This window comes from Mytilus trossulus, chromosome 13 (assembly GCF_036588685.1).
Source record: "Mytilus trossulus isolate FHL-02 chromosome 13, PNRI_Mtr1.1.1.hap1, whole genome shotgun sequence".
Lineage (NCBI taxonomy): Eukaryota > Metazoa > Mollusca > Bivalvia > Mytilida > Mytilidae > Mytilus > Mytilus trossulus.
The window spans coordinates 30,788,442-30,812,006 of record NC_086385.1 but is presented as its reverse complement, the minus strand read 5'-3'; the positions used below and the strand labels follow the sequence as shown (position 1 = coordinate 30,812,006).

General features: G+C 32.2%; 1 protein-coding gene across 2 annotated transcripts in view; it reads left to right on the top strand.

The window, feature by feature from the left end:
• The window catches only part of LOC134695490 (N-acetylneuraminate 9-O-acetyltransferase-like), a 34,940-nt gene that overhangs the window by 215 nt on the left and 11,160 nt on the right, over nt 1–23,565 (top strand). The window contains exons 2-15 of one of the 2 annotated variants that reach the window (XM_063556767.1): nt 3,661–3,757; nt 4,233–4,419; nt 5,688–5,798; nt 7,096–7,147; nt 9,975–10,052; nt 10,607–10,697; nt 12,853–12,970; nt 14,107–14,231; nt 15,171–15,241; nt 15,847–15,958; nt 16,556–16,664; nt 18,603–18,692; nt 19,389–19,508; nt 21,391–21,447. In XM_063556767.1, the coding sequence (XP_063412837.1) occupies nt 3,661–3,757; nt 4,233–4,419; nt 5,688–5,798; nt 7,096–7,147; nt 9,975–10,052; nt 10,607–10,697; nt 12,853–12,970; nt 14,107–14,231; nt 15,171–15,241; nt 15,847–15,958; nt 16,556–16,664; nt 18,603–18,692; nt 19,389–19,508; nt 21,391–21,447 (1,418 nt within the window). The remainder of the gene's footprint in view (nt 1–3,660; nt 3,758–4,232; nt 4,420–5,687; nt 5,799–7,095; nt 7,148–9,974; nt 10,053–10,606; nt 10,698–12,852; nt 12,971–14,106; nt 14,232–15,170; nt 15,242–15,846; nt 15,959–16,555; nt 16,665–18,602; nt 18,693–19,388; nt 19,509–21,390; nt 21,448–23,565) is intronic. The other variant, XM_063556768.1, reaches the window with a different exon arrangement.

The following is a 23,565-nucleotide window of genomic DNA, read 5'->3' as shown; positions in this document are numbered from 1 at the left end:
GAACCTGTACATAGCGGTCCGCGCATGTTTTAAAGAGCATTCGCTACGCTGTGGCATATTCCTAAGACCAATAAAATACTTGTGGTAGTCTGTCCCCGAAACTCGGATCATGAGACTGTTGTTGAAAGACTTCAGACTCATTTTTTTTTGTATCTTTATTTCCCACTTCTGTGTGGATGTTTACGTCTCAGATACCTCTCTGCTATACACCTTATCGCTATTTATCCGCCATAGTTAGATTTCAAACAGGGTCCCGTAAAATGTTGACGTCATAAAACAAAATATCTGACGCCACAATGGAAAAGTGATTGTTGTTGACGTCAAAAGTTCAAGCGGCAGGGTCAGCCGGGATTAGCGATAAGGTGTATTGTGTGACAGTTGGTCACACACAAGTTAGTCATTCTTGCTGAGGAGTGTTGATTTTAAACTTCTCGGTTTTGAGTCACGCACACTACTGAGTCCTCTAAATGGTTCCATTTTTGTATGCCGTCCTCTGTGCACGATTTTATCATTATTTTCGCAAATGTAGGATATAATCGTCAACTTTTTTTCTCTCTGTTTGTTATGATTTAACAAATATGGCTGCTCATTAAATGCCGTGTTTTGAAGCCAATTTTACCGATTGTCACCTTATAGTAAACAAATCACAAAAAGCATGGGTATTGAGCACGTGTTTAACATGTATAATCAGATATTTGTTTATTTCAATGACTGATCCATGCGTATTGTGGTCACTGGACTTTTACGAGGAGGGTTACACTCGCGTCACTATACATACAGAAAATATGTCGGCAAATTGCTTCCTTGAAGCAAGCAATTAAAAATAAGTTAACTTCTTCCATGTCTTCTAAATGTGGACAAATGAAAGAATTTTCCTCAGGAAAAAGTATATGTACATACACAATGTAAGTTGTATAATGAAAACTATCTATTTAGTTATGAAAAACATATGCATACTTTTTTTTAATTTGAGGTTTCTTATGACTTTAAATAAAGTTTTGTGTTTAATGTTCCATTCTACTGCAGTACTTGAACTGGTCTGTCTTACTATTTGGAACTATGGCTGCTCATTTGTAGTTAGTGGACTTCTATAATCTTTTTAGTGATAAAGTTATTAAATATTAATTTAATTTGTTGCTCTGATTTGTTGTTTTGGTCTATCATGGCTATGGAGTTTAAAAAGGTAGGCTGGAGGGAGCGCTGGTATCTTCCCCTCAACGTCTTTGAAAAAGAAAATCAACAGTTGATGTCTTGATTGTAATATTGACAGAAGTACATTCTTCATCTTTTGATTTGTAGTCTTAAGAATGTTTAGTGATAAATCTAGCCCCTCTCTTTTGTATGGATTCCAATTTATCTATTTTTTATCAACATTGTTGTTGTTGTCATATATGTAACCATTTAATCTTATGTAAAAATCAAAGGTACTTGAGGGGTGGGGAAACAGGACTATCTTTTTTTCACAGTCCACTGAGTGGGGCAACCATGTACTATGTCTATGGACACATTCTTGCATTTTGTTTCCTTATTCTTTTCTGAATGAATGTAACATGATTACATACCTGACAACTGTCACTATTTGCGGGGGATTTATCCAATGGAGGCTCCCAAATTGAAACTTTTAAAGAACAATTTTGTCCACAATTTTAACAAAACAATTAATTTTACAATGAATTGATCATGAGGCTTATAAAAGTATGAAGAAGCTTAAACCAAAAAACAACATTACACTATTTGAAGGCCCCCTTGAAGGTTTTTTAGGAGTATGGCAGCCATCTTGCATGCAAAACCCCCATGGGCATTTTGAAAACTTGGCAGGTATGCATGAAGATAAATATGTATCTTAGCTGAAACATCTATAAGGCATGATGTGAGGGTACTAAATTTTTACTTTTATGACAGTTTTGTAAATGTTTTCAACCGACATTACAAGGTACATATTGTGCTGTTGCTACATGTAGCTTACAGTTATGGCAAAACTTTTGACCCTGTTTATATACAAATATACATTTTGTAACATGTTATGTTCATCAAGTCTCAAACCTTCTAGTTTGTTAGTAGCTGCAGGCGCTACATCATCTACATGTACAGGTGCAGGATATTAATTTAGTCTTTAAATGATCATTCCACATCATTTTTCTTCATATATACATTGTATATATATATATACATCCATGAAAGGTTACATCTGGCCACCGAAAGCTTTATTATTGTAAAGCCGGTCATCTGGTCTACAGTGCTGGATACAGTGCAGGGGATTAGGTGTCACGATATATCAGTCATGTCAGTAGCATGAGTTCAAATCCAGACAAGGGAAGAACAATAAATTTGCGAAAGCAAATTTACAGATCTAACATTGTTGGGTTCATGTTTAGACGAGTTGTATATACATTTGTACATCATGTACATACATGAATATATACATATGTTTTTTTTTCCTTTGTTTAAAACTAAAGCACAATTTTTTAGGAGCAGTGTGGTCTTTTTATCAGTCCAGTAATTTTAGTGCAACATGTTATCCATTTTATGTACATCTTTTTACGATGAAAAGAAAAAAATAATTATTGTCTGGAGAGTCAAACCAAAACCATAAATTGAAAAAAAAAGAAACAACAAAAGAAAAAGGATAAAAAAAATATCAACAGTTCAAAAGATTAATTATGTTATCATGGTTATACAACTACATAATCAAACACTTCCAAGACTTATGACATTAAATCAGGAACCATGGCATTAATATGATTAAGTGAGGAACTCATGAGGAAGAGAAGTTTAAAAAAAAAAGAACTCCTAGACAAATTCAAAAAGGAGGAAGTACCTAAAAACTGACAACATGGACAAAATCAATCAGAGTAACAACAACTACAAACACCATATTCTAATGCAATTAGTTTGTAACGATAATTTTCATTGGAGATTGACAAATATTTTGAGGGGTTAGATTCCACGTTCTACCAATCCGTAACTAAGAAAGCCACCATTTTGAATTCCGATTTATTTTGGGGTATATATTTTCTCAAAAAATAAACAAGATTGTCACATTTTGAGCCTCAAAATCTTTTTTTTGTCTATATTGAAACCATTCTGAAGCGTACGAAAAGTAAAAATACGTTTAGTCTTCATGTTTGACATCTAGAGTATACATATGACGTCACATTGTTTAGATGCTAAAGACGATGCAACAGTTTCGCGGACCTTTTCATTTATGGCATTTTTAAGCCAAAATATTTATTAAATGAAATTTAATTTAATACGTGGCATTAGAATGGAGATAACTGTATTTTTTTTAAAGCTTGGCCTTCGTAAAACTTGATTTTACTGTCGCAAATATCCGTTTACCTATCTCCGCTTAGCGTCGCTAGGTAAACTCAATTTGCGACAGTAAAATCTACGTGTTACGAAGGCCAAGCTTAAAATATAATACAGTTATCTCCTAATTCCTGACTTGGTAAAAGTATTTCCCAAAGAAATTGGGGTGCATTCAACATGTTTAATTTGAGCCAAGGCTTGGATGGAGAGTTGTCTCATCGGCACGTACATTGTATACCACATATTCTCATATCTGTTGAATGACTGCATGCAATTTCTAATTTATTGAATAATAAAATGTAGACAGTGTATATCATGTACATTGTTCAAATTGTGCTATTTATTTTGAAGGTAATGATACTTGTAAATGGTTACTAAGTGATGGGCGCTTCCCTGGTTACAACACATGGCAACCCTATGGGTGTATGATGCATAAATATACAAAGAGGTGGGTGTTGAATACAATTTGATATTTTTTTAGATAGCTACATTATTTCTCATACATGTATTTCATTTTATTGTTTGTCTTAATAACAAAAATTGTATCTCAATTTCAGAAAGTTTGTAAAGCATTTTTTTCATTGAAATTTTGTACCTTCTAATTATTTGTACTGTAAACCAATTAGTTAAGGAGAGCATTTTTTTTTACTTTGATTAACACCTGTGGAAAAATCATGGAAAAAAGTGAACATAAAGTTGTTTGTATGTCAAACTTGCTAACTTGCTTATGTATATATATTTTGTTCGAAAATGACGAAAATGAATTAAAGGAGTTGTGCTAGGAAGAAAAAAGTGCTAAATATCATTAAACATATCTGAAAAAAAAAACAATTTTAAAGTGTTCATATGCATATATATACCATTTTAATAAATACATTCTGAGCATTGCTTCGTGTATAGAATAAAATTTTGTTTCATTTTAGTGATGCTCGCATGTGTATGCATTATATATCCTACTGGGGGAAGAGAAATCATATAGCCTTCCTGGGAGACTCAAGGATAAGACAGCTTTACTTTGAGTTTGTAAATCTACTCAGTAATGAACCAGTCAAAAGTCATAAAGCCCATACGAATTTACACTTTAAGGATGATGAAATCAAAGTGTCCGCGGTAAGTAGGCCCCTTAGGGTATTTTTATTCACCGAGTAGCCAGTATTTTGATATTTGCATGATTTGAATTAGTCAATATTGATTGCAATATAAAAACGAAGATTGCCAATGAGACAACTCTCCACAAGAGATGAAATGACACAGAAATTAACAGCTGTCAGTCACTGTATGGCCTTCAACAATGAGCAAAGCTTATACAACGTAGTCAGCTATAAAAGGCCTCAAAATCACAATTGTAAAACATTCAAACAAGAAAACTAACAGCCTGACTAATGTACAAAAGAATTAATGAAAAACTAAAATTTGACACAGCAACAAGCGTTAACCACTGACTTACAGGCTCCTGATTTAGGACAGGCAAATACAAACAGAATGTTGCGGAGTTAAACATGTTAGTGGGATCTCAACCCTTACCTAACCTGGGACAATGATGTAACAGTAGATCATAAGAATGAACTATAAAAATCAGTTAAAAAAGGCTTAACTCTTCAGAAAAATACAAATTTAAATACATATAACAAAAACAAAAAGTAGATGTGGCTGGGTATTTTTACAAGTAGATATTATTATATCTCTATTTAGGGTCTACATTTAAACTTTTTTTGTGTTTTTTTTTTTAACATGAAAATTGTGTTGAATGATTGCCAATGAAACTTTCCACCCAAGAACAAATAATATAAGTTTAAGCAAACCCATATTGTATTGTTTCAGATAAAAACCACAGAAATTACAAAATGACCAAATTTGGAAGAAAGATTTTAAATAATTCAACCTAATATAAAAGACACTATAAACAGTTTATGATCAGCAGTGAATAAAATTGACTACTGGCAACTACTGTATTAAATTCTCCTGAATAGGGACACCCCCACACAGATGGCTGGGTTAACTATGTTAGAGATCAATCAACCGTCCAATTAATGAATTACAGAGGTGTGACATATCAAAAGAATAACCTAGAAAATCACATTTTTATACTGTGGATTCATAATTATTCGTTGAATACTAATTTTCATGGGTTTCTTGGGTACAGGTGAACCACAAATTCAAATGTTCAATGAATATCATATTTCAGTAGGCTTTCTATACAGAGATTGGCAAAACCATGAAATCAAATATCCACAAATATGAAAGTTTTCAGCAATCCACAAAAATTGATATCCACAATAATTATGAATCCACAGTAAGCACTATTTAAGTCAGACTGTGTCTTTGTCTTCTGCTATATCTAGTTAAATATTTGTTAGATTAAAAGTTTTCTATTTCAGGATTTTCTGTGGCATCCTATGGTCAATACATCCATGTTTTATGTTTACAAATCGTGGTTGATGAATGAGCCATTGAACAGACCTAATCAGATCATTACTGGTAGTGCTACGGTAAGTCTAATAAAAAAAATGGGTTATGGTTTCTGTGAACACCAGTCTTAATTTACACAACCACCACAGGTGTATCATGTTGCATGTCTGAATCAAGTGTTGTAGGTCATGGCTTTTATCCTTGAGAAGGTCAAAACCAAAACGTCCAAATTGGTATGACAAATTAATGACCATCATTTTCAACAGGAAAGACATTTTCTGATGCAAAACAATAAAGAAAAGAACAAATATGCATCTGACAAATCATGTGGTATTTCAACTGGTCATCTCAGAGGTAAAATAATTATTTTCTTTAAGGAGTATAACTAGTAAGATTGGTGAGCTATGATATGAACTTAATACTTAAAATGGTTTTTTTTAGTCACATGTCCATGACACTGGCAGTTATTGCTTGGATGTGCCTTTTATATTTGATTGATAAATTGATTGGTTTTTAATGCCTTCTTATTTAATTTGATCAAATTACATTGTACATAAAAGCCATCAAAAAAATCTGTTGTCAACAATTACAATCTGGGTTTATTAACCCTAATTCCAAAGCAGCAGACAATGATGAGAACATGACAAACAAGAACCATTTATTCAAGTTCAAAATATATAAATTTGTTTTCTTTTTGTGTTCTGGTATTTCTTAATATAATTATACCCCTGCTTTGATAAAAGGGGGGTATACTGTTTTACGTCTGTCCATCCGTCCGTCAGTCAGTACGTCCCATGAAACTTCCGTCACATTTTTCTCAGGAACTACACATCCACCCTTTCTGTAATTTGGTATCAACATTTATATAAGTCAGCCATACTGTGTGATGCGTAATCAGATTCATCATTCATGGACTTCCTGTTTACCGAACACTTGTATGATTTTACACATGATAGCTAAGTTGAAAATTTTCGTCACATTTTTCTCAGGAACTACAATACAAGGATTTCTGAAATTTGGTTTCAGGATTTATATGAGTCAGCTATACTGTGTGATGCGTTTTCACACTCATCACTCTACAACTTCCTGTTTACCCAACACTATTAATATTATCCACTTGCAGCGGGGGTATCATCAGTGAGCAGTAGCTCGCAGTTTCACTTGTTTGCTTTAAATACACTATTACTTAACAGATAAGGGGAGATAATTCTGTAATTTGCTAACATTCTAACCAAAAGTCAAACTTTGATGGTTAGGTTGGCAGGTTTTATTTGGACATGTTTTGAACTTCATCTCAATTACCAAATTCTTACTAAGACTTCCACTTAATCTGTGAAAATCAGAATCTTAGAAATGAAATAGTTTTGTATTTTTCAGTGGAGCATCAAGTTGAATAATGCAAGTGAGGATGCATTAAAGAATTTCCAAGGTAACCATTACTGTTATACTGTTGATTTTGATGCTGAGTACCATTTTTTCATGTTTAGTCTTATTTAGGGTTGGCATGTTCGACACATTTTTTTTACTGATATTAAAATTGAGAATGGAAAAGAGACAACAACCCAAACATAGAAAAAACAACAGCAGAAGGCATACCTGTCAACCTCTGAAAATGAAAAGTCAGGGGATGACCTGCATTGAGAAAAAAAATCTCAGGTCATAACGCGTACGACATTTTGCGGGCTCAATTGAAGAACAAAAATATGTTTACATATAATTTATATAGTCAATATGTATATAAAACAGTTAGAACATGTATACAAGTTTATTTCAGACTATTGTTATATTCCATAGTAGCAACCTTGGCATTCTTTAAAAGAACTGCACTTGGTTTCAGTTCATAGCAATGCTAATGTGTATTCATTTTACAAGAAAGAAGAGCACACAGTGTATCCTTATTAAGATCAGCCCTAAACTCTGTAGCTATTTATTTTACTAAAGAAAATGCCCTCTCACTGTCTGCATTGCTGTTTGGCAAAACCAGTAATGTTTTAGCAAGTTTTGACAAAACAAAAAATCTTGGCTTGTTAAGAAAAATGTCATGCAACTTGGACATTTCTCCCCAAAATGTACCAATGTCAGTTTCAGGGGAAGTGCAAAGTGGAAGTTCATCTAATGGGGTCAACTGATAGTCACTGAACTCATCTTGTAGCTTGTTGAAAATATCGTTACGTAGCTCAGGTAAACAAGTCCTACATTTTGACTTTTGGTTACAATGAAAAAGACCGATAAAACCGAAGGTCGTATTACTTCTAAATACCGGAAACAATTCCGGTCAGAAATCCGGGTGAAACGGGTAATGTTAGAAATTCCCGGGACCCACCGGGTAAAGAAAAACTCCCGGGTGAGAGGTGAAAATAACGGGTGTCACCCGCAAAAAAACGGGTGAGTTGACAGGTATGGCAGAAGGTCACCAACAGGTCTTCAATGTAGTGAGAAATTCCCACACCTGGAGGCGTCCTTCAGCTGGCCCCTTAACAAATATATACTAGTTCATTGATAATGAACGCCATACTAATTTCCAAATTGTACACAAGAAACTAAGATTAAAATAATACAAAACTAACATAGGCCAGAGGCTCCTGACTTGGGACAGGCGCAAAAATGAAGCGGGGTTAAACATGTTATGAGATCTCAACCCTCCCCCCTATACCTCTTTCTTCACTTATTGGTATAAAGATCTTAATTCAAGTTCGATATATTTGGGACATTTCATAAAAAATTGTGAAAATTAGTTTGTTCAGAGGATTCCAATCTGTGGAATGAATGTGTATGTGATGACTCCTTAATTACCCTTGAAACACTAATCAAGTTTGAATTTGGGTAGCATCACTTTTACCTTTCTAGAGCTAGGTCCCTTTATAAATGGAAAAAAATGCTGATTTTTTTTTGTTTCTGTGTCTCAACCAAATGTCACGAAACTTGTACACAACGCTAGTTACCACCAAACTTTGATCAATTTCAGAGTAATGTCCCTTTATAACGTTACAAATTCATGTGAGGATCATCTGTCTCCCATGGACACATTCCCTCAATATTTTGTACATCAGTAAAACTCTGTGCTTAAGTTTGACATCCACACAGCTGTGCAAAATGTATCAATATAAATTCATGACTGGTCGGAATAGGGTGTAGTTTAAAAATGTTTAAAAAAAAACCTTGCAATAAAAAGAGTCTACCAAAACTCTATCATCATTAATTGTTTTTTAAAATGATTTAGAATACAAAAAAATGCTACCTTTAACGTCTTTTTAGGAAAAATATTAGAGCACAGATTCTGCAGTTTTCATTGTTAATTTGTTATAGTATTATTTTTTAATGCAAAGATGAAATATTAGTGCATTAGATATATATACAGTAAAACCTGTATAAACCGGCCGGCTACGGGACTATGAAAAAGGGCCGGTTTGGATAGTGAGCCGGTTTATTCAGGTTTCCGTTTTGACCAGAAGTTAATAACTTGTGACGTCCAACATTTTGCATGTAAAAGTTCTTTCTGATTGTAAATTATATCTGATAAATTAAAATACTTTCACTTCGTTTTTCATTGTTTGCATTTGCATCATAATGCTCGCGCTGTTTGGATTGTAAGACGAGAGTTTCGATTTACTTCCATGATCAATAATTTGAAATGTTGGAATGGCCGATTAAAAAGCCAGAATATTATCAAACGTAATTTCATCACTTTCGAAACGTTGTCGTACAGTGTAAAATATCCATTGATTGTTGTCATCCGGGAGTTTTTCATTATCAAGGTCATGTATTTAGGGGTTCACAACAGGGAACCCAGGATTTCGAAATCACGATGTGAATTTCCTACTCCGCGATTTTAACTTGATTATCCAAGTTAAAACGTAAGTTTAATTCGAGATATATTCGGTGTGTCTTTTCGTTTAATTGACACGTTTATAATGTTTTGATAAATAATACAGCTCACTACTGTACGATTGTAGGTTCACAGTTTGACACCTGACTAATTGGTTATCAAATATGTTTTGATTGCATATCGATCATTGAAATTAATTAGACAAACCGGTTTTGACAGGTAATAATTAATGTAATTAAGAGTATTGGGACTTCATAATTAGACCGGAATTCGGAATACACAGGGTCCGGTTTACAAAGGGTATTTTAACAAAGACTTTGAATGAAAAAATATGGGCCTTTCATTTTCGGCCGGAATGGACAGGAAACCGGTTTAATCAGGGTCCGGTTTAATCAGGTTTGACTGTATAGTATTTTATCTCTGTTTTCAGTAAATCTAACTATGATACAACCATTATTTAAGAACTTGAAAGCTGACAAGAATACAGATATCATATGGATGTTACAAGGTAGTACATGTACTTGAAAATGTATAGCTATGAATAGAAAAAGTTTATAGAGCCAGATGGAGAAATGGCTATTTATTTTGATATTTATGATTATTTTTAAAAAGAATGAGTACAATATTTTAAATATTTTTTAAGTAATGCAAATGTGATATAAAACTAGATGAAGGAGGGTTGTCCATGTAAGGTAGTCGGGGATTGAATCAGGAAATATACTTATTATTTGCGGATAAATAAACTCATCATAGATACCAAGTTTCAAATTTTGTATTTACGGCAGACGTACGTCGGTCTACAAAATACTTATCAGTGACCCTCGATTCCAAAAAAGTAAAACAAATTTCATGGATTTTGTACATATGAGAAGTCCAATAATGTAAGTATTGGCTGAAAAACAAATTATAAGGTTCCTTGATGGTAGCAAATAATGAAACAGTAACAACGTTTGAAAGACCATTTAATTTAAATCTTAAAATTTGATATTAGCAAATAAAAATGTATCAGAAATTATTTTGACTTTGAATTTATAAATGTTTTTCGTTTCCTTCTGTTATCAGACCCTGTTGATGAAAATAGACTAGGTCTAAACAGATCCATGATAACTAACAGACAAATAGACCAGTATAACAAAGTGGCTATAGATTTATTGTAAGTATTACTAAATATCCATGATAACTAACACACAAATAGACCAGTATTACAAAGTGGCTATAGATTTATTGTAAGTATTACTAAAGATCCATGATAACTAACAGACAAATAGACCAGTATAACAAAGTGGCTATAGATTTATTGTAAGTATTACTAATTCTAATGCAACAACGTTTGTAACGTTCATTTTGATTGGATAACGTCACTTCTTTACATAGCAACAATTGACAATTGATGCTATGGGACGTACGCGCAAGCGCAGACGGCAAATGACAGATTTTGAATACATGTTTTAATGTTGTTTTCTGTCAGTTTCATTAGAATGGAGATAACAATATTGTATTTTAAGCTCTGACGGCATCAATTGGGGATTTGATGGGCGCAAATACCCGTTTACTGTCTCCGCTAACGTGTCGCCAGTAAATTTAATTTGCGACCATCAAATCCCCAATTGATTCCGTCGGAGCTTTAAATACAATACAGTTATCTCCTAAATGTATTGACTTTACAGTGTTTCCCAATCTCTTTCTGATCAACAAGATATCTTGTTAAAAATTCAATCAGTCAGATGGAAAGATGGAGATTTTTTAGAGGTTGAAAATATAGAAGAAAAGGTTCAATTTCTTTTTCAGTCAGACAAACCATAAAACAGTTTGGGACAGCCTGAATTTATAGGTCTAACACTTATCAGTATAAAACAGTTTGCTTTCAATTTGTTGTGTTTGTGTTGATTAAGGGGGCTCGCGGGTTTAAATCATTTTTTTTTATTTAATATAAGATTTCCCTACTTTTTTCTATAAATGAACTTTATCTTATACCTTATAGAAAAATAAAATAAAAAAGAGGGGTCACTGATCATTTATGCTCACAATCTGCCATCGAAAGAAACATACATTTTTGAAAAAGGTACTCTTTTTCTGTTGAACTAATAGGAGAAAAAGAGGTAATATCGAAATAAAAAAAGAACCTAATTACAGAAATCGCTTAAATTTTACAATTATTTAGTTTATGTATATCTTATTTGAAAACAATAATAAAAAAAAATAGGTCACCGATGAGTAAAAAAAGATATTTCAATTTTAATGCCAAAAAAGGGCATTTTTGCACCAAAGGGATATAATTTGGAGCATTTTTAATGATATCTACATTTTAAAAGTCATCTGGGGCCAACACAAATTGATTTTTTGGAATGATTTTTGTGCCATATGATAAGGTAACAACTACATACGGTAATTTATAAAATTTGTAATGAAAATTAAATTTTTATTTTTTTTCTGAAAATCTTATATCTGCGAGCCTCCTTAAGGTGGTACCTAACACTACAGGGAGATAACTCTGTAAAATCAGCTAAACGTTTTAATTATGTTATGTTGTTAAGCAAATAATAAGCTTCTCAATGATCAAAATTAGTGTTTGTCAATTTTTTAAAATTTTTATATTTTTGTCAAAGGGTCAAAGTAAATACTTTGTTTAAGTTTTATGAAAATTAAATTAGCCAAATTAATTTTAGTGAAAGTGTTAGGTACCACCTTAAATTTACATGATTTACAGCACCAGAAAGTTATAGTTAGTACTGGTATTGCCTAAAGGCATCCCTTTACATGAAATGATGTATGTGTTACATCAATAGGCCAGTAACCTTATAATAAACTCAAATGAACATCAACAGGTCAAAGTATTGGGTTCAGCAATGTTCACATGTGTTATAAAATAATATAACAAAGATATTATATAAAAAAAGACTCCTGAACCATTTGCTGTATTAAACGATAAAAAAAATGATTTTTTAAAACTTATTTTGAAAACCATGTTGAGATTTTACACAAACAAAAATTTGCAATCGTAAGATGGTACATAACACTACAGGGAGATAACTCTTTAAAAATCAGCTGAACATTTTTATCTCGTTCTATTAGAAATGATTAAGGAAAAATTAAGCTTCTCAATAATAAAAATTAGTGTTTGTCAAACTTCTATATATGCAATGGGTACGAATAAAGTGTGTGTTTCAAGTTTTTTTTTTTAAATTATGCTTTTGTCAAAGGGTCAAAATAAATATTTAGCCTTAGCAAGTAAATTTGAAAAATTGTTAAAAAGGTTATATTTTACTGAAGGATTTCAATGTTGTTTTGTTTTCTTATTTTAACAATAGAGATGAGAGCCAGGCTAAGGTATGGAGTTCCTCTAGACTTGTAGCCCAAGGAATCAGACAACCTGCAAAAAATATACCCGACGATGGGCTACATATATCTAAGCCAGCACTACAACTGGTAAGTTATTTATATAGAGAGCTGTGGTGTAGTGGTTTGTGCATCGGACTACTAACACAAAGCTTCCTGGTTCGATTCCCGTTCCAGGATGAAAATTTCAGGAACTGAATGTTTGGCTCTCCCTTGACACCATTTGTGAATATGGTCCTGAGGAAACAATGATAGTCCGTCGGAAAGGGAAGATAAATGGCTGACCCGTGTTAAGAGAGAGCCATACCTCTTGACACCCTTGAAGATTTCAAAAAAAGAGTAGGCTAATGCCGTTACAAGGCAGCACTCGCACCCGCAAAGTGGAAAGGGATTTATATAAGTTGCAAAACTTGTTTCTCAATTCACTATAAATGAATATGTTTAAAATGAGTTATTTATAAAGGTATGAGGTCATGTGTGTTTCAGAAATATTCAAATCCACGGCCCTTTTATATAATCAATAATTTAAACACTTGTGGTTCAGACAGCATGACTTACACAAAGAAAAAAATATGTCTTGTTCAAAAATGTATGATACGATAAAATTATTTTCATATTTGTATTAAAAATCATGCACATATGCGGAACATATCAGGTTGGGTAGTTGCCTTCCATCCAAAAAGTCATTTATCCTAAAAACACATCTCATATTCAAGAAGACTTACACCCCAATACATTCTGTTCCTTTAAATTTGCCATATATTGAATGTCAAAGGTCCTTTGATTGCTAATTAACATTTTCTTGCAAGACATAGATGTCTGCAGTTAAAAGTCTTTTACGTTTTTGTTTTTAAATCTGACCTAACACTTCAATAAATGTTGTTTGTTGTGTTTTTCAGGATGTGCAGATATTGTTAAATATGTACTGTAACAATCATATGAACTATAATGATGGGACACATTGTTTTTTTTTTTTTTCAGGATGTGCAGATATTGTTAAACATGTACTGTAACGATCATATGAACTATAATGATGGGACATGTTGTTTGTTTTGTTTTTCAGGATGTGCAGATATTGTTAAACATGTACTGTAACGATCATATGAACTATAATGATGGGACATGTTGTTTGTTTTGTTTTTCAGGATGTGCAGATATTGTTAAATATGTACTGTAACGATCATATGAACTATAATGATGGGACACATTGGTTGTTTTTTTTTCAGGATGTGCAGATATTGTTAAATAAGTACTGTAATGATCATATGAATTATAATGATGGGACATGTTGTCGTAGTCCAGAGACAGCTACCACAGTACAGATTATTACAGCAGCTTTCTTCCTTGTCTGGTGAGTGTCGTCTGTGAAATATACCATGTGATCAGTTAAAAGACCAGGATGTTGTTTAGAGACTATTTATAAAACCTGTCTTCCTATAACCTCAAATTAAGGATAATTGCAATGAGATCAAATACATTGTTGAAACTTGACCATAAATGTAGACGAGTCCATGGTAGAATAGATTATTGCTATTTTCAGAGGCAATGTCAAGGACATTAGCTTACAATGTCATCTTTTTTGCATTTTACTTTGTATTGAGAAAAACAAATCTGAGTCAAGAAGATTAAAAGTTATCATACATGATTTTAAAAGATAAAATGCCAATTTATGAAAATAGAAATAAAAATAGATACATGCTCATGTCTTCTCTATAGAATATCTGTGATATGAAATCATTTTATTTGGTCGGGAATAGTTACTGTAAATTCAGAAATTATTGCATGCAATTATTATTGCCATTTTAGCCTAAAATGCGATTTTAATTTTTGTGACATTTAGAAAATCCTATTTAATTCATATAAAAAATTTCAAAATTGCGAGTTTTAATTATTGCGATTATAACCGTGTCGCATTTCTCATAATAATAAAAACATCACAATAATTTCTGAATTTACAGAAGTTAGGGAAGTGTTCATCCTACATGCCCTTGCCTACATTAAACAAAAGCCTCAGACTTTCAACAGACATGCCTATAACAAAAACATGGAAGTACATACTTTAAAAGCTAAATATAACAACTAGTGCAAAACAAAGAGCTTATTAAAATATAGCAGTATCTTAAATTTTGAAGAGTTGTCCTTGTCAATCGGGGTTTTGATGGTTGCAATCAAGTTATATTCTGTTTCATGTGTTGAATGGATTTATGAGATTTGAATATAAATGAACACCTATTGCCTCTAATTTTAAGTTTGTATTCTTTAGATAAGTGTTTCTTGTTATACTTTTCAGCTTTGTATCTGCCATAGCTTTGTTTGTCTACAAGAGAAGACTTCCAAGAAATGGTATAAAGCCAAGAACAGGTAAATCCATTATCAGTTTAAGTCATTTTGATTCCTTACTTTTGCTCTGAGTTTCTGAATAATGTGAATAATGGTAAATGCAGAAAAAAAAGAAGGAGATGTGGTATGATTGTCAATGAAACAATTATCCACTAGAAAACAAAGGAAGAGGATGAAATCAACTATTGGTTACTGTACAGCCTTCAACAATGAGTAAAACTATAAATCTCACATTGTATAGTCAGCTATAATAGGACATGACAAAATCCAAATAATTAAAATAATATGAGATACCTACTGCCTGTTTTTTTTGGATACGACAACTTGAGTAATGAGTAGATGTATGCTAAGCATAAAAACTGCTGGATATTTGTTCTTTCTTGTCATGGTGACTATGTCAGAAATAAACATCATTAAATATAATTGAGAAAGAATTACAATTAATAATGTAGTTGGCTCCGTGTTGAAGAACGCACTTTGACCTTTAATGGTTTATCTTTTACGAATTGCGTCTTGGATAGAGTGTTGTCTCATTGGCACTCATACCACATCTTTCATATATCTATTGAAATTATGAAATATAATGTACTGATTTATGCCTAAAACATCTATATTTTATTTCACAGAAAATGGAAACAAAAATGGAGCACCAAAAGAACCGTATGAAGCTCTATATGAAGTTACGGTATCACTAGCCAAACTTGGAATGATTATGGGATATGTGTATCTGTGTGATAGGTACGTATGACTAAACAAGGGGAAGTAACTCAGATCAGAAATTATGACTAAACAAGGGGAAGTAATTCAGATTAGAAATTATGACTTAACAAGGGGAAGCAACTCAGATCAGAAATTATGACTTAACAAGGGGAAGTAATTAAGATTAGAAATTATGACTAAACAAGGGGAAGCAACTCAAATCAGAAATTATGACTTAACAAGGGGAAGTAACTAAGATCAGAAATTATAATTAAACAAGGGGAAGTAACTTAGATCAAAAATTATAACTCGGATATATCAGAAATTACAAAAAATGTTAGAATTTTTAACATTAACCACCACCACATGACACATCCACTTAATAGATATATAATAGACATGCTTAGTTTAAAATGTCTTCGTTTCTTCAATTGAGTATTTGTTACAACATGTTTGTTTCCTAAAACTTCTTTGACTGATAATTAGGATCATTCATTAGATCTATGATTCTATACAATTTTTTTTGGAATTTGCCAGCTTAATTCCAACAGGCGTAATAAATTAAAACAAATTTGATTGTTAGATTTATGTATATAGAAAGATATATGAATTGTAATGTTTTATATATATTTACAGAACCAACTTCTTTATGAAGGAGAATAAGTACTACACACATGTGAACTTCTTCCTACCATTTGCTTATGTGATGATCCTGGGATTCTTCTTCACAGAGAGTACAGAACAGGTATGTGGTTCTTTGAAGGTTAAAAAGTTCAATTTATGGTGTAAATGTACATGACAAAATTCCAATTATTCAGATTCTACTACATAGATTTTGCAAGTATGAGCATTGCCTTGAACTATAAGAAGATGAAAATTACGGAAGCAACAGAAAGTTAAATTAAGGTGGTACCTAACACTACAGGGTGAAAACTCTGTAAAATCAGCTTAACGTTTTAATCAAATTATGTTGTTGAGAGAATATTAAGCTTCTCAATGATCAAAATTAGTGTCTCTCAAAAAACTATGTCACCAGTGTAATTTTTCTGATAAAATTGTTGGTTCAAATATTTTGAAATTTTAATATCTTTGTCAAAGGGTCATAGTAAATACTTTGTCAAAATTTAATGAAAATTAAACTAGCCAAATTTATTTAAGTGAAAGTATCATGAGTATTGGGTACCACCTTAAACAGGGCCAAAACTTAAAAATGAAATGACACTAGATAAGTTCAACCACTGAACATATCTGGTTTCTTCAGACAGACATATTGATGAAATTGAGCAATTTATTAACACTCAAGTTAGAAAAATGGTAGTTTACTGATAAATTGTTAGGGTTTAATACTTTTTATGCCCCACCTCCAATAGTAGAGGGGCATTATGTTTTCTGGTCTGTGGGTCTATTTGTCCGTCCGTTCGTTTTGTGTCTGTCCAGTTTCAGGTTAAAGTTTTTGGCCGAGGTAGTTTTTGATGAAGTTGAAGTCCAATCAACCTTAAACTTAGTATATATGTTCATTATGATATGATTTTCTAATTTTAATGTCAAATTAGAGTTCTGACCTCAATTTCACTGTCTACTGAACATAGAAAAGGATAGTGCAAGTGGGGCATCCGTATCCTGGGGACACATTCTTTTTTCAGCAAACTTTCCTGCGTCATGGCTGCTCAGTGAAAATATATCACAACCTGAAAAATATAGATCCTTTGTATAAACTTTGCTTTATACAAGGATCTGAAAACCCTATGAGTTATTTTACTACAACAATTTTAGGACAAATTCAATTTCTTAAAAAGATTCTGCAACTTATCATTTGTTGAAACAGCCAACTTATTTCCAAACATTTCAGAATCGACCAATGTATTTTAAACATTTTCGTTTGGTTAATTTTTACAATACATTGGAAATTAAACCATCAAAACACATTATTTTCAAGATTTTGACTAAAAAAAAATGTTTCCTAACCTGTTGAATAAATTACTTAAACTGTGAAGCATGAATATCAATAATGTGGTCATTTTTATAAATTTCCTGTCACAAAAATTTGAATTTTTCGAAAAACTAAGGATTTTCTTATCCCAGGCATAGATTACCTTAGCCGTATTTGGCACAACTTTTTGGAATTTTGGATACTCAATGCTCTTCAACTTTGTACTTGTTTGGCTTTATAAATATTTTGATATGAGCGTCACTGATGAGTCTTATATAGACGAAACGCGCGTCTGGCGTATTAAATTATAATCCTGGTACCTTTGATAACTATTTATGCCCCACCTATGATAGTAGAGGGGCATTACGTTTTCTGGTCTGTGCATCTGTTCGTCTGTTTGTGCGTTCATTCATCCGTCCTTTCATTTGTTCATCCATCTGTGCATTTGTTTGTCTGGCCCAACTCAGGTTAAAAAATTTAGTCAAGGTAGTTTTTGATGAAGTTGAAGTCCAATCAACTTGAAACTTAGTACACATGTTCCCTATGGTATGATCTTTCTAATTTTAATGCCAAATTAGATTTTTGGTCCATTGAACATGGAAAATGATAGTGCAAGTGGGGCATCCATGTACTTTGAACACATTCTTGTTCTGTAGTTTACTGCTGTTCAATAGTCATTAATCAATTAGGCAAATAAAATTTGGGTCACAAATCAAAACTGAAGGAAGTTTATTCATGTTTCTATATGTTCAGACTGTAGTGTTACATAGAGACCAGACTGACGAATGGAAAGGTTGGATGCAGCTTGTTATATTAATTTACCATTTAACTGGAGCCAGTAAGGTAAGCATTGGTAACTTCTCAATGTGTCATTATTTTGTTTGAAAAAAAACCCCAACATTTACTCAAAATTTAAATCCAACAATACAAGTATAGAATAACTCAACACATGAGCAAAACAAAATTTACTTACATAATGAACATGTCATGAGTGGTGTTTCTTCACATAATAGTTAAAGAAAGAACTCAGAAAAGGAACAATAATGACAATGATAAAGCAAAACTATACATAGCAGTTGTTTTCTTGGGTCAGTTGCACTTTTTATTACATTGACATTTCATAAAAATGAAGCAGAAAATACAATGGAATACACCTGTTTTGATGCAATTTTGTTGACACTCTTAACAGGATATTTTGTATGACCTCAAAGTAGTCAATAGGCAAGATCTACTCCCAACATACTCATAAATTGTTGATAGTATAAAAAAGAAGATGTGGTATGATTGCCAATGAGACAACTATCCACAAAAGACCAAAATGTCACAGACATTAACAACTATAGGTCACTGTAAAGCCTTCAACAATGAGCAAAGCCCATACAGCATAGTCAGCCATAAAAGGCCCTGATAAGACAATGTAAAACAATTAGGCTTGTTTACAAAGTTTTGCAAACATTACAATATCTAGTATACAGGAAAACGCAACTTTTCCTGTATCCTCTAAAATTGGTACCCACTTAAGCAAATGATTTATTTCAGGTTTTGCCGATCTACATGCAGATACGAGTACTTGTTTCCTCATACTTATTTCTGACTGGTTTCGGCCATTTTTCATTCTTCTGGAAGAAAGGAGAGTACAGTTTATACCGATGCAGTATGGTAAGTCTTTAAGGGGCTAACTATAAGAAATTTGAGTAGCAAATTTATTCTAACTTTTTAAGGTTAAATGGACAGAAAGTTTCATTCAATTTTAGTGGCAAGCTTATACTAACTTTTGAAAAATTATTTCCTTTCTTTATTAATATGGGAAAACAATTTCAATATTTAAGGAATTTGGTATTGAAGAGGAGGCTAGAAGATGGAGTCTGAATAAGATCAGAATGAATAGTTACAGTCAGTCTAAATTGATCATTACTTTATTCATAAAAAAAACGTTGATTCCTTTAAGAATGTATGTCAGATCAGCATTCATCACAGAAATTGTATGATTTAATACATAGATGTGAAAAAAAATGTTACTTTGATATTTAGTTATTTCTTATTGAGAGGTTCCAATGGCCATGGGGTCTAAGTAGTTGAACTCTTTTATTACTAACCTGTGAGGTTGAATCCAACACATTACAGGTCTTGACTCCAATCTTAAATGACTAGGATTATTAGTTTTCTCTGGGCACTCAGGCCTCCTCCCACAATACAAATGAGAATGCTGAAAAAAGTTTTAAAACCTGTTAATCAATCAATCATAAATTGTCTTTGAAATTTTGTGTTGTGTACACTAACCCTTTTTGTATTAAAACTTCATTGTATTTGGATTTGATTTGACCCTTGTCCACTTTTAAGGTTGTATAGAAATGATAGATACTTTATCCAGTTTAAAAAGATATTCTTTTGTTTTAATATCCTACATGGTTTCAACATATTTTTCACAATTTTTTATGTTCAATTTAGACTGACTGTAAAAAATAATTGAATGGCTATTTCAGTGGACAGTTTTGTAAAAATTTGCCTTTGACGCATGTTGGGTATATTTTATAGATGAGGAGCATGTTTTTTTAAGTATGATACCATATAACATGATGTAATGTCTCATTGTACAAGAGTTGTATATATGTTCTTATAGTTGACTGATTGAGTTCATAATTTCAGAGTATTATACCCAATGAACATTAAAATTAAAGGATTTGTTTTCCACACCTATTTAGGGGATTTGCTACCACTTGCATCAATTTGGGACCTGTTCACCAGACAATGTTTGCAAAACAATCTCTATTGGTTAGAGTCATCAAATGTTGGCAACTGTGATTCCAAAAAGTAACTAGAAACACATTTTTGTCTCAATTTTTTTGTGTCAACAGCATACAAATTCAAAATTGGGGTATCGATTGCACTCTAACATTTGTGAAACTTGAAACTATATTGATACAGTTGCGTACATTTAAGAGGTTTATTACTTTGGAAATTTGTATTGGAGAGTTGGGAGGCACTTAAATGGGCTAAAATCCTTTTAAATGATATGATGAAAGGTTTTAGAGTCCAGTGGCAAATATTTATCTGATTTTCAAGACCAAAACATGATGATGTCATAAGGAAATTTCTATGTTGTCTGATATTTTGCTACTTAAATTATGTGCAAGCAAATGAAATTTGGGTCGTCAAACTTGCCTTCCATATGATCCCCTATACAACTTTACTTGGAATAGCTTTGAAGTCAGTTATCAACATAATGATATACATGAGAGCATGTCTAAATAATGAAATAAAGTATTCGGTCATACTTTTTAAATTTTTAGTTCTTTGGGTTCTTGCAACATAAACAACTGTTTACTCTTTCATTTGTGTAGAATTTTTCAAATTAGACAGTTTTTTTCAATTAAAATTTATGGTGGCGGACCCAAAGAATAAAAATAATCACTATTGATGTGGGATTTACCTATAAGTTATTGTTTAACAGTTTTTACTCCTGTACCGAAGAAGTTGAAGTGAACTTAAGGTTTTTTAATATATAAAAATTTGTTCATCTAAGATAATACTAAATTTTCAGTTGGGAGGCTGCTTAAACTGGCAATCTCGACAGAACACATTTCGTATTATGCTGGAAGTAAGTGGGTTACTTCTTGACCGCTAGCTTTAGGGCTATTCCATTCCAATGAATGTAACAGGGGTGGAAGGCATGTTTTCCATGCTGTCCTATATTGAGATGCAAATATAATTATGCATTTTTGATCCATTTGGATTGAATTGGCAATCATTAATCTTTATAATTCATGTGCCTGAAATATTTGCCACTGGACTTTAATTTGACAACATACAAGCCAATCCATTTACATTCATTTTAATGGTACAGCCCATTTATGTTTTATGTTCTGTGCACTTCAGTGAAACATATATTGTTATGTACGCTTGTTTTTCTTTCTTGTTGATATTTTTTGCATCTTTTTTAGCAGTTTACATTAATATCCAAATTGAAATAATTGAAATTTTGATTGACATTTTTACAAGTCCAAACAATATTGTGTTTGAAAGAGAGGGTAAAGATACCAGAGGGACAGAGGGTAAAGATACCAGAGGGACATTCAAACATTCACACCAAATTCTCTGAAGAAAGAAAAATATTACTGTGGATTCATTATTTTTTGTTGGATAACAATTTTCATGGATTTGGTTGGGACAGCTGAAACACGAAATTCAATGTTCAACGAATAACAAATTTTGTAAAGGTTTGTATGCAGACTTTAACAAAACCACAAAATTAAATATCCACGAACATATGATTTATTCTTTCATCCACGAAAATTGTTTCCCACGAAAAATAAATAAATCCACCGTATATTATGATATGAAATAGGTTTACATAAATATGACTATAAATGTTAAGGACCAGAAGTGTGCAGAATGTGAACATAACATTGGGTTACTTGCTTATTGTAATGATTTAAAATTGCACGAGATTCATTTACATATTTTAGATTATTGCTTATGCTTAAGCATGTTAAGCATGTATATATAGTTTAATTCATTATTGCATGTATGATGACAGCTGTAGTTATATGGAAAGTAAGCTAGAGTTATTTCCCCTTGTATATGATGTCAGCTTCAGTTATTTCCCCTTATATATGATGTCAGCTTCAGTTATTTCCCTTTATATAAGAATATCCCATATATTATATACTGTATAGCAAATCGCTTGCTGTTATTTATTTGTATATTAAAATTGATTTGTGGATTATTCTTGTTTGTGACTAACCTAGGCCTGCAAGTTAGATTGATTTTATTGCTTCCATCCATTGGTAGTAGAAATGATCACTGGGTTTTCTTTTTAGGGGGGTCCTTTCAGGGATGGATGGAAATTATAAAATCTGCTTTAGCTACAGTGTAGTAAATGTTTGGTTTATTGTCTCATCTGTGATGTCAACTGAGTGCACACATATCATAGAAGTCACAATTGTTAAAAAAAACCATGAAGAATCTGTAAGACAGCGTTTTTATTGTCTGTCAATAAATGAAGCCATGTTTAGTATTTCAATTCAAGTCTTTTTGATATCAAATCAGAAATTGTGTTGCATCAGGGGCAGAAAGATACAAGACAACAGAGCATAATAGAATTAAAAAGTCTAGTGGCTTCGGCCAAAACTGTCTTTTTACCTTCATATACAGGTAGCTTACAGTATATAAGAATATATTCTAGTCTTATCATTATTCAATTTATATCTATGCATGTAATATCTGCCTATGGATAAAAGTCTGTCAACAATCAATTGCTGTAAAAGGGTTATTTTTGCTGATTAAATTTCAAGATTTACGAACTAAATTTTTTTGTGAGTTGTTTTATTTCTTTCCTGCCTATGTTTCTGATGTCTATTAGAAATGAAATTCACAAGAGGAAATAATTTTCAAAATTATTATTTTTTTTCAGGAAATAAGCATTGATAGCCCCCTTGCAAAAATAACCAAATTTGCATTATATTTTAATTTATGTATAGTATATATATATGCTTTGCTTCTATTGTGTATTCATTATTATTGGTTGGATACCAATTTTTGTGGGTACAGGTGAAAAACAAATGAAAAATTGATGAAGGTTTTGCATGCAGTGAAAGTCAAAACCACGAAAAACACAGGTTTTCCTCAATCCACCAAAATTGGTACCCACAACCTAAATGAATCCACAGTATCTCAATAATATGTATGTACTCTTTCTGTCATTCTATTTTTATAT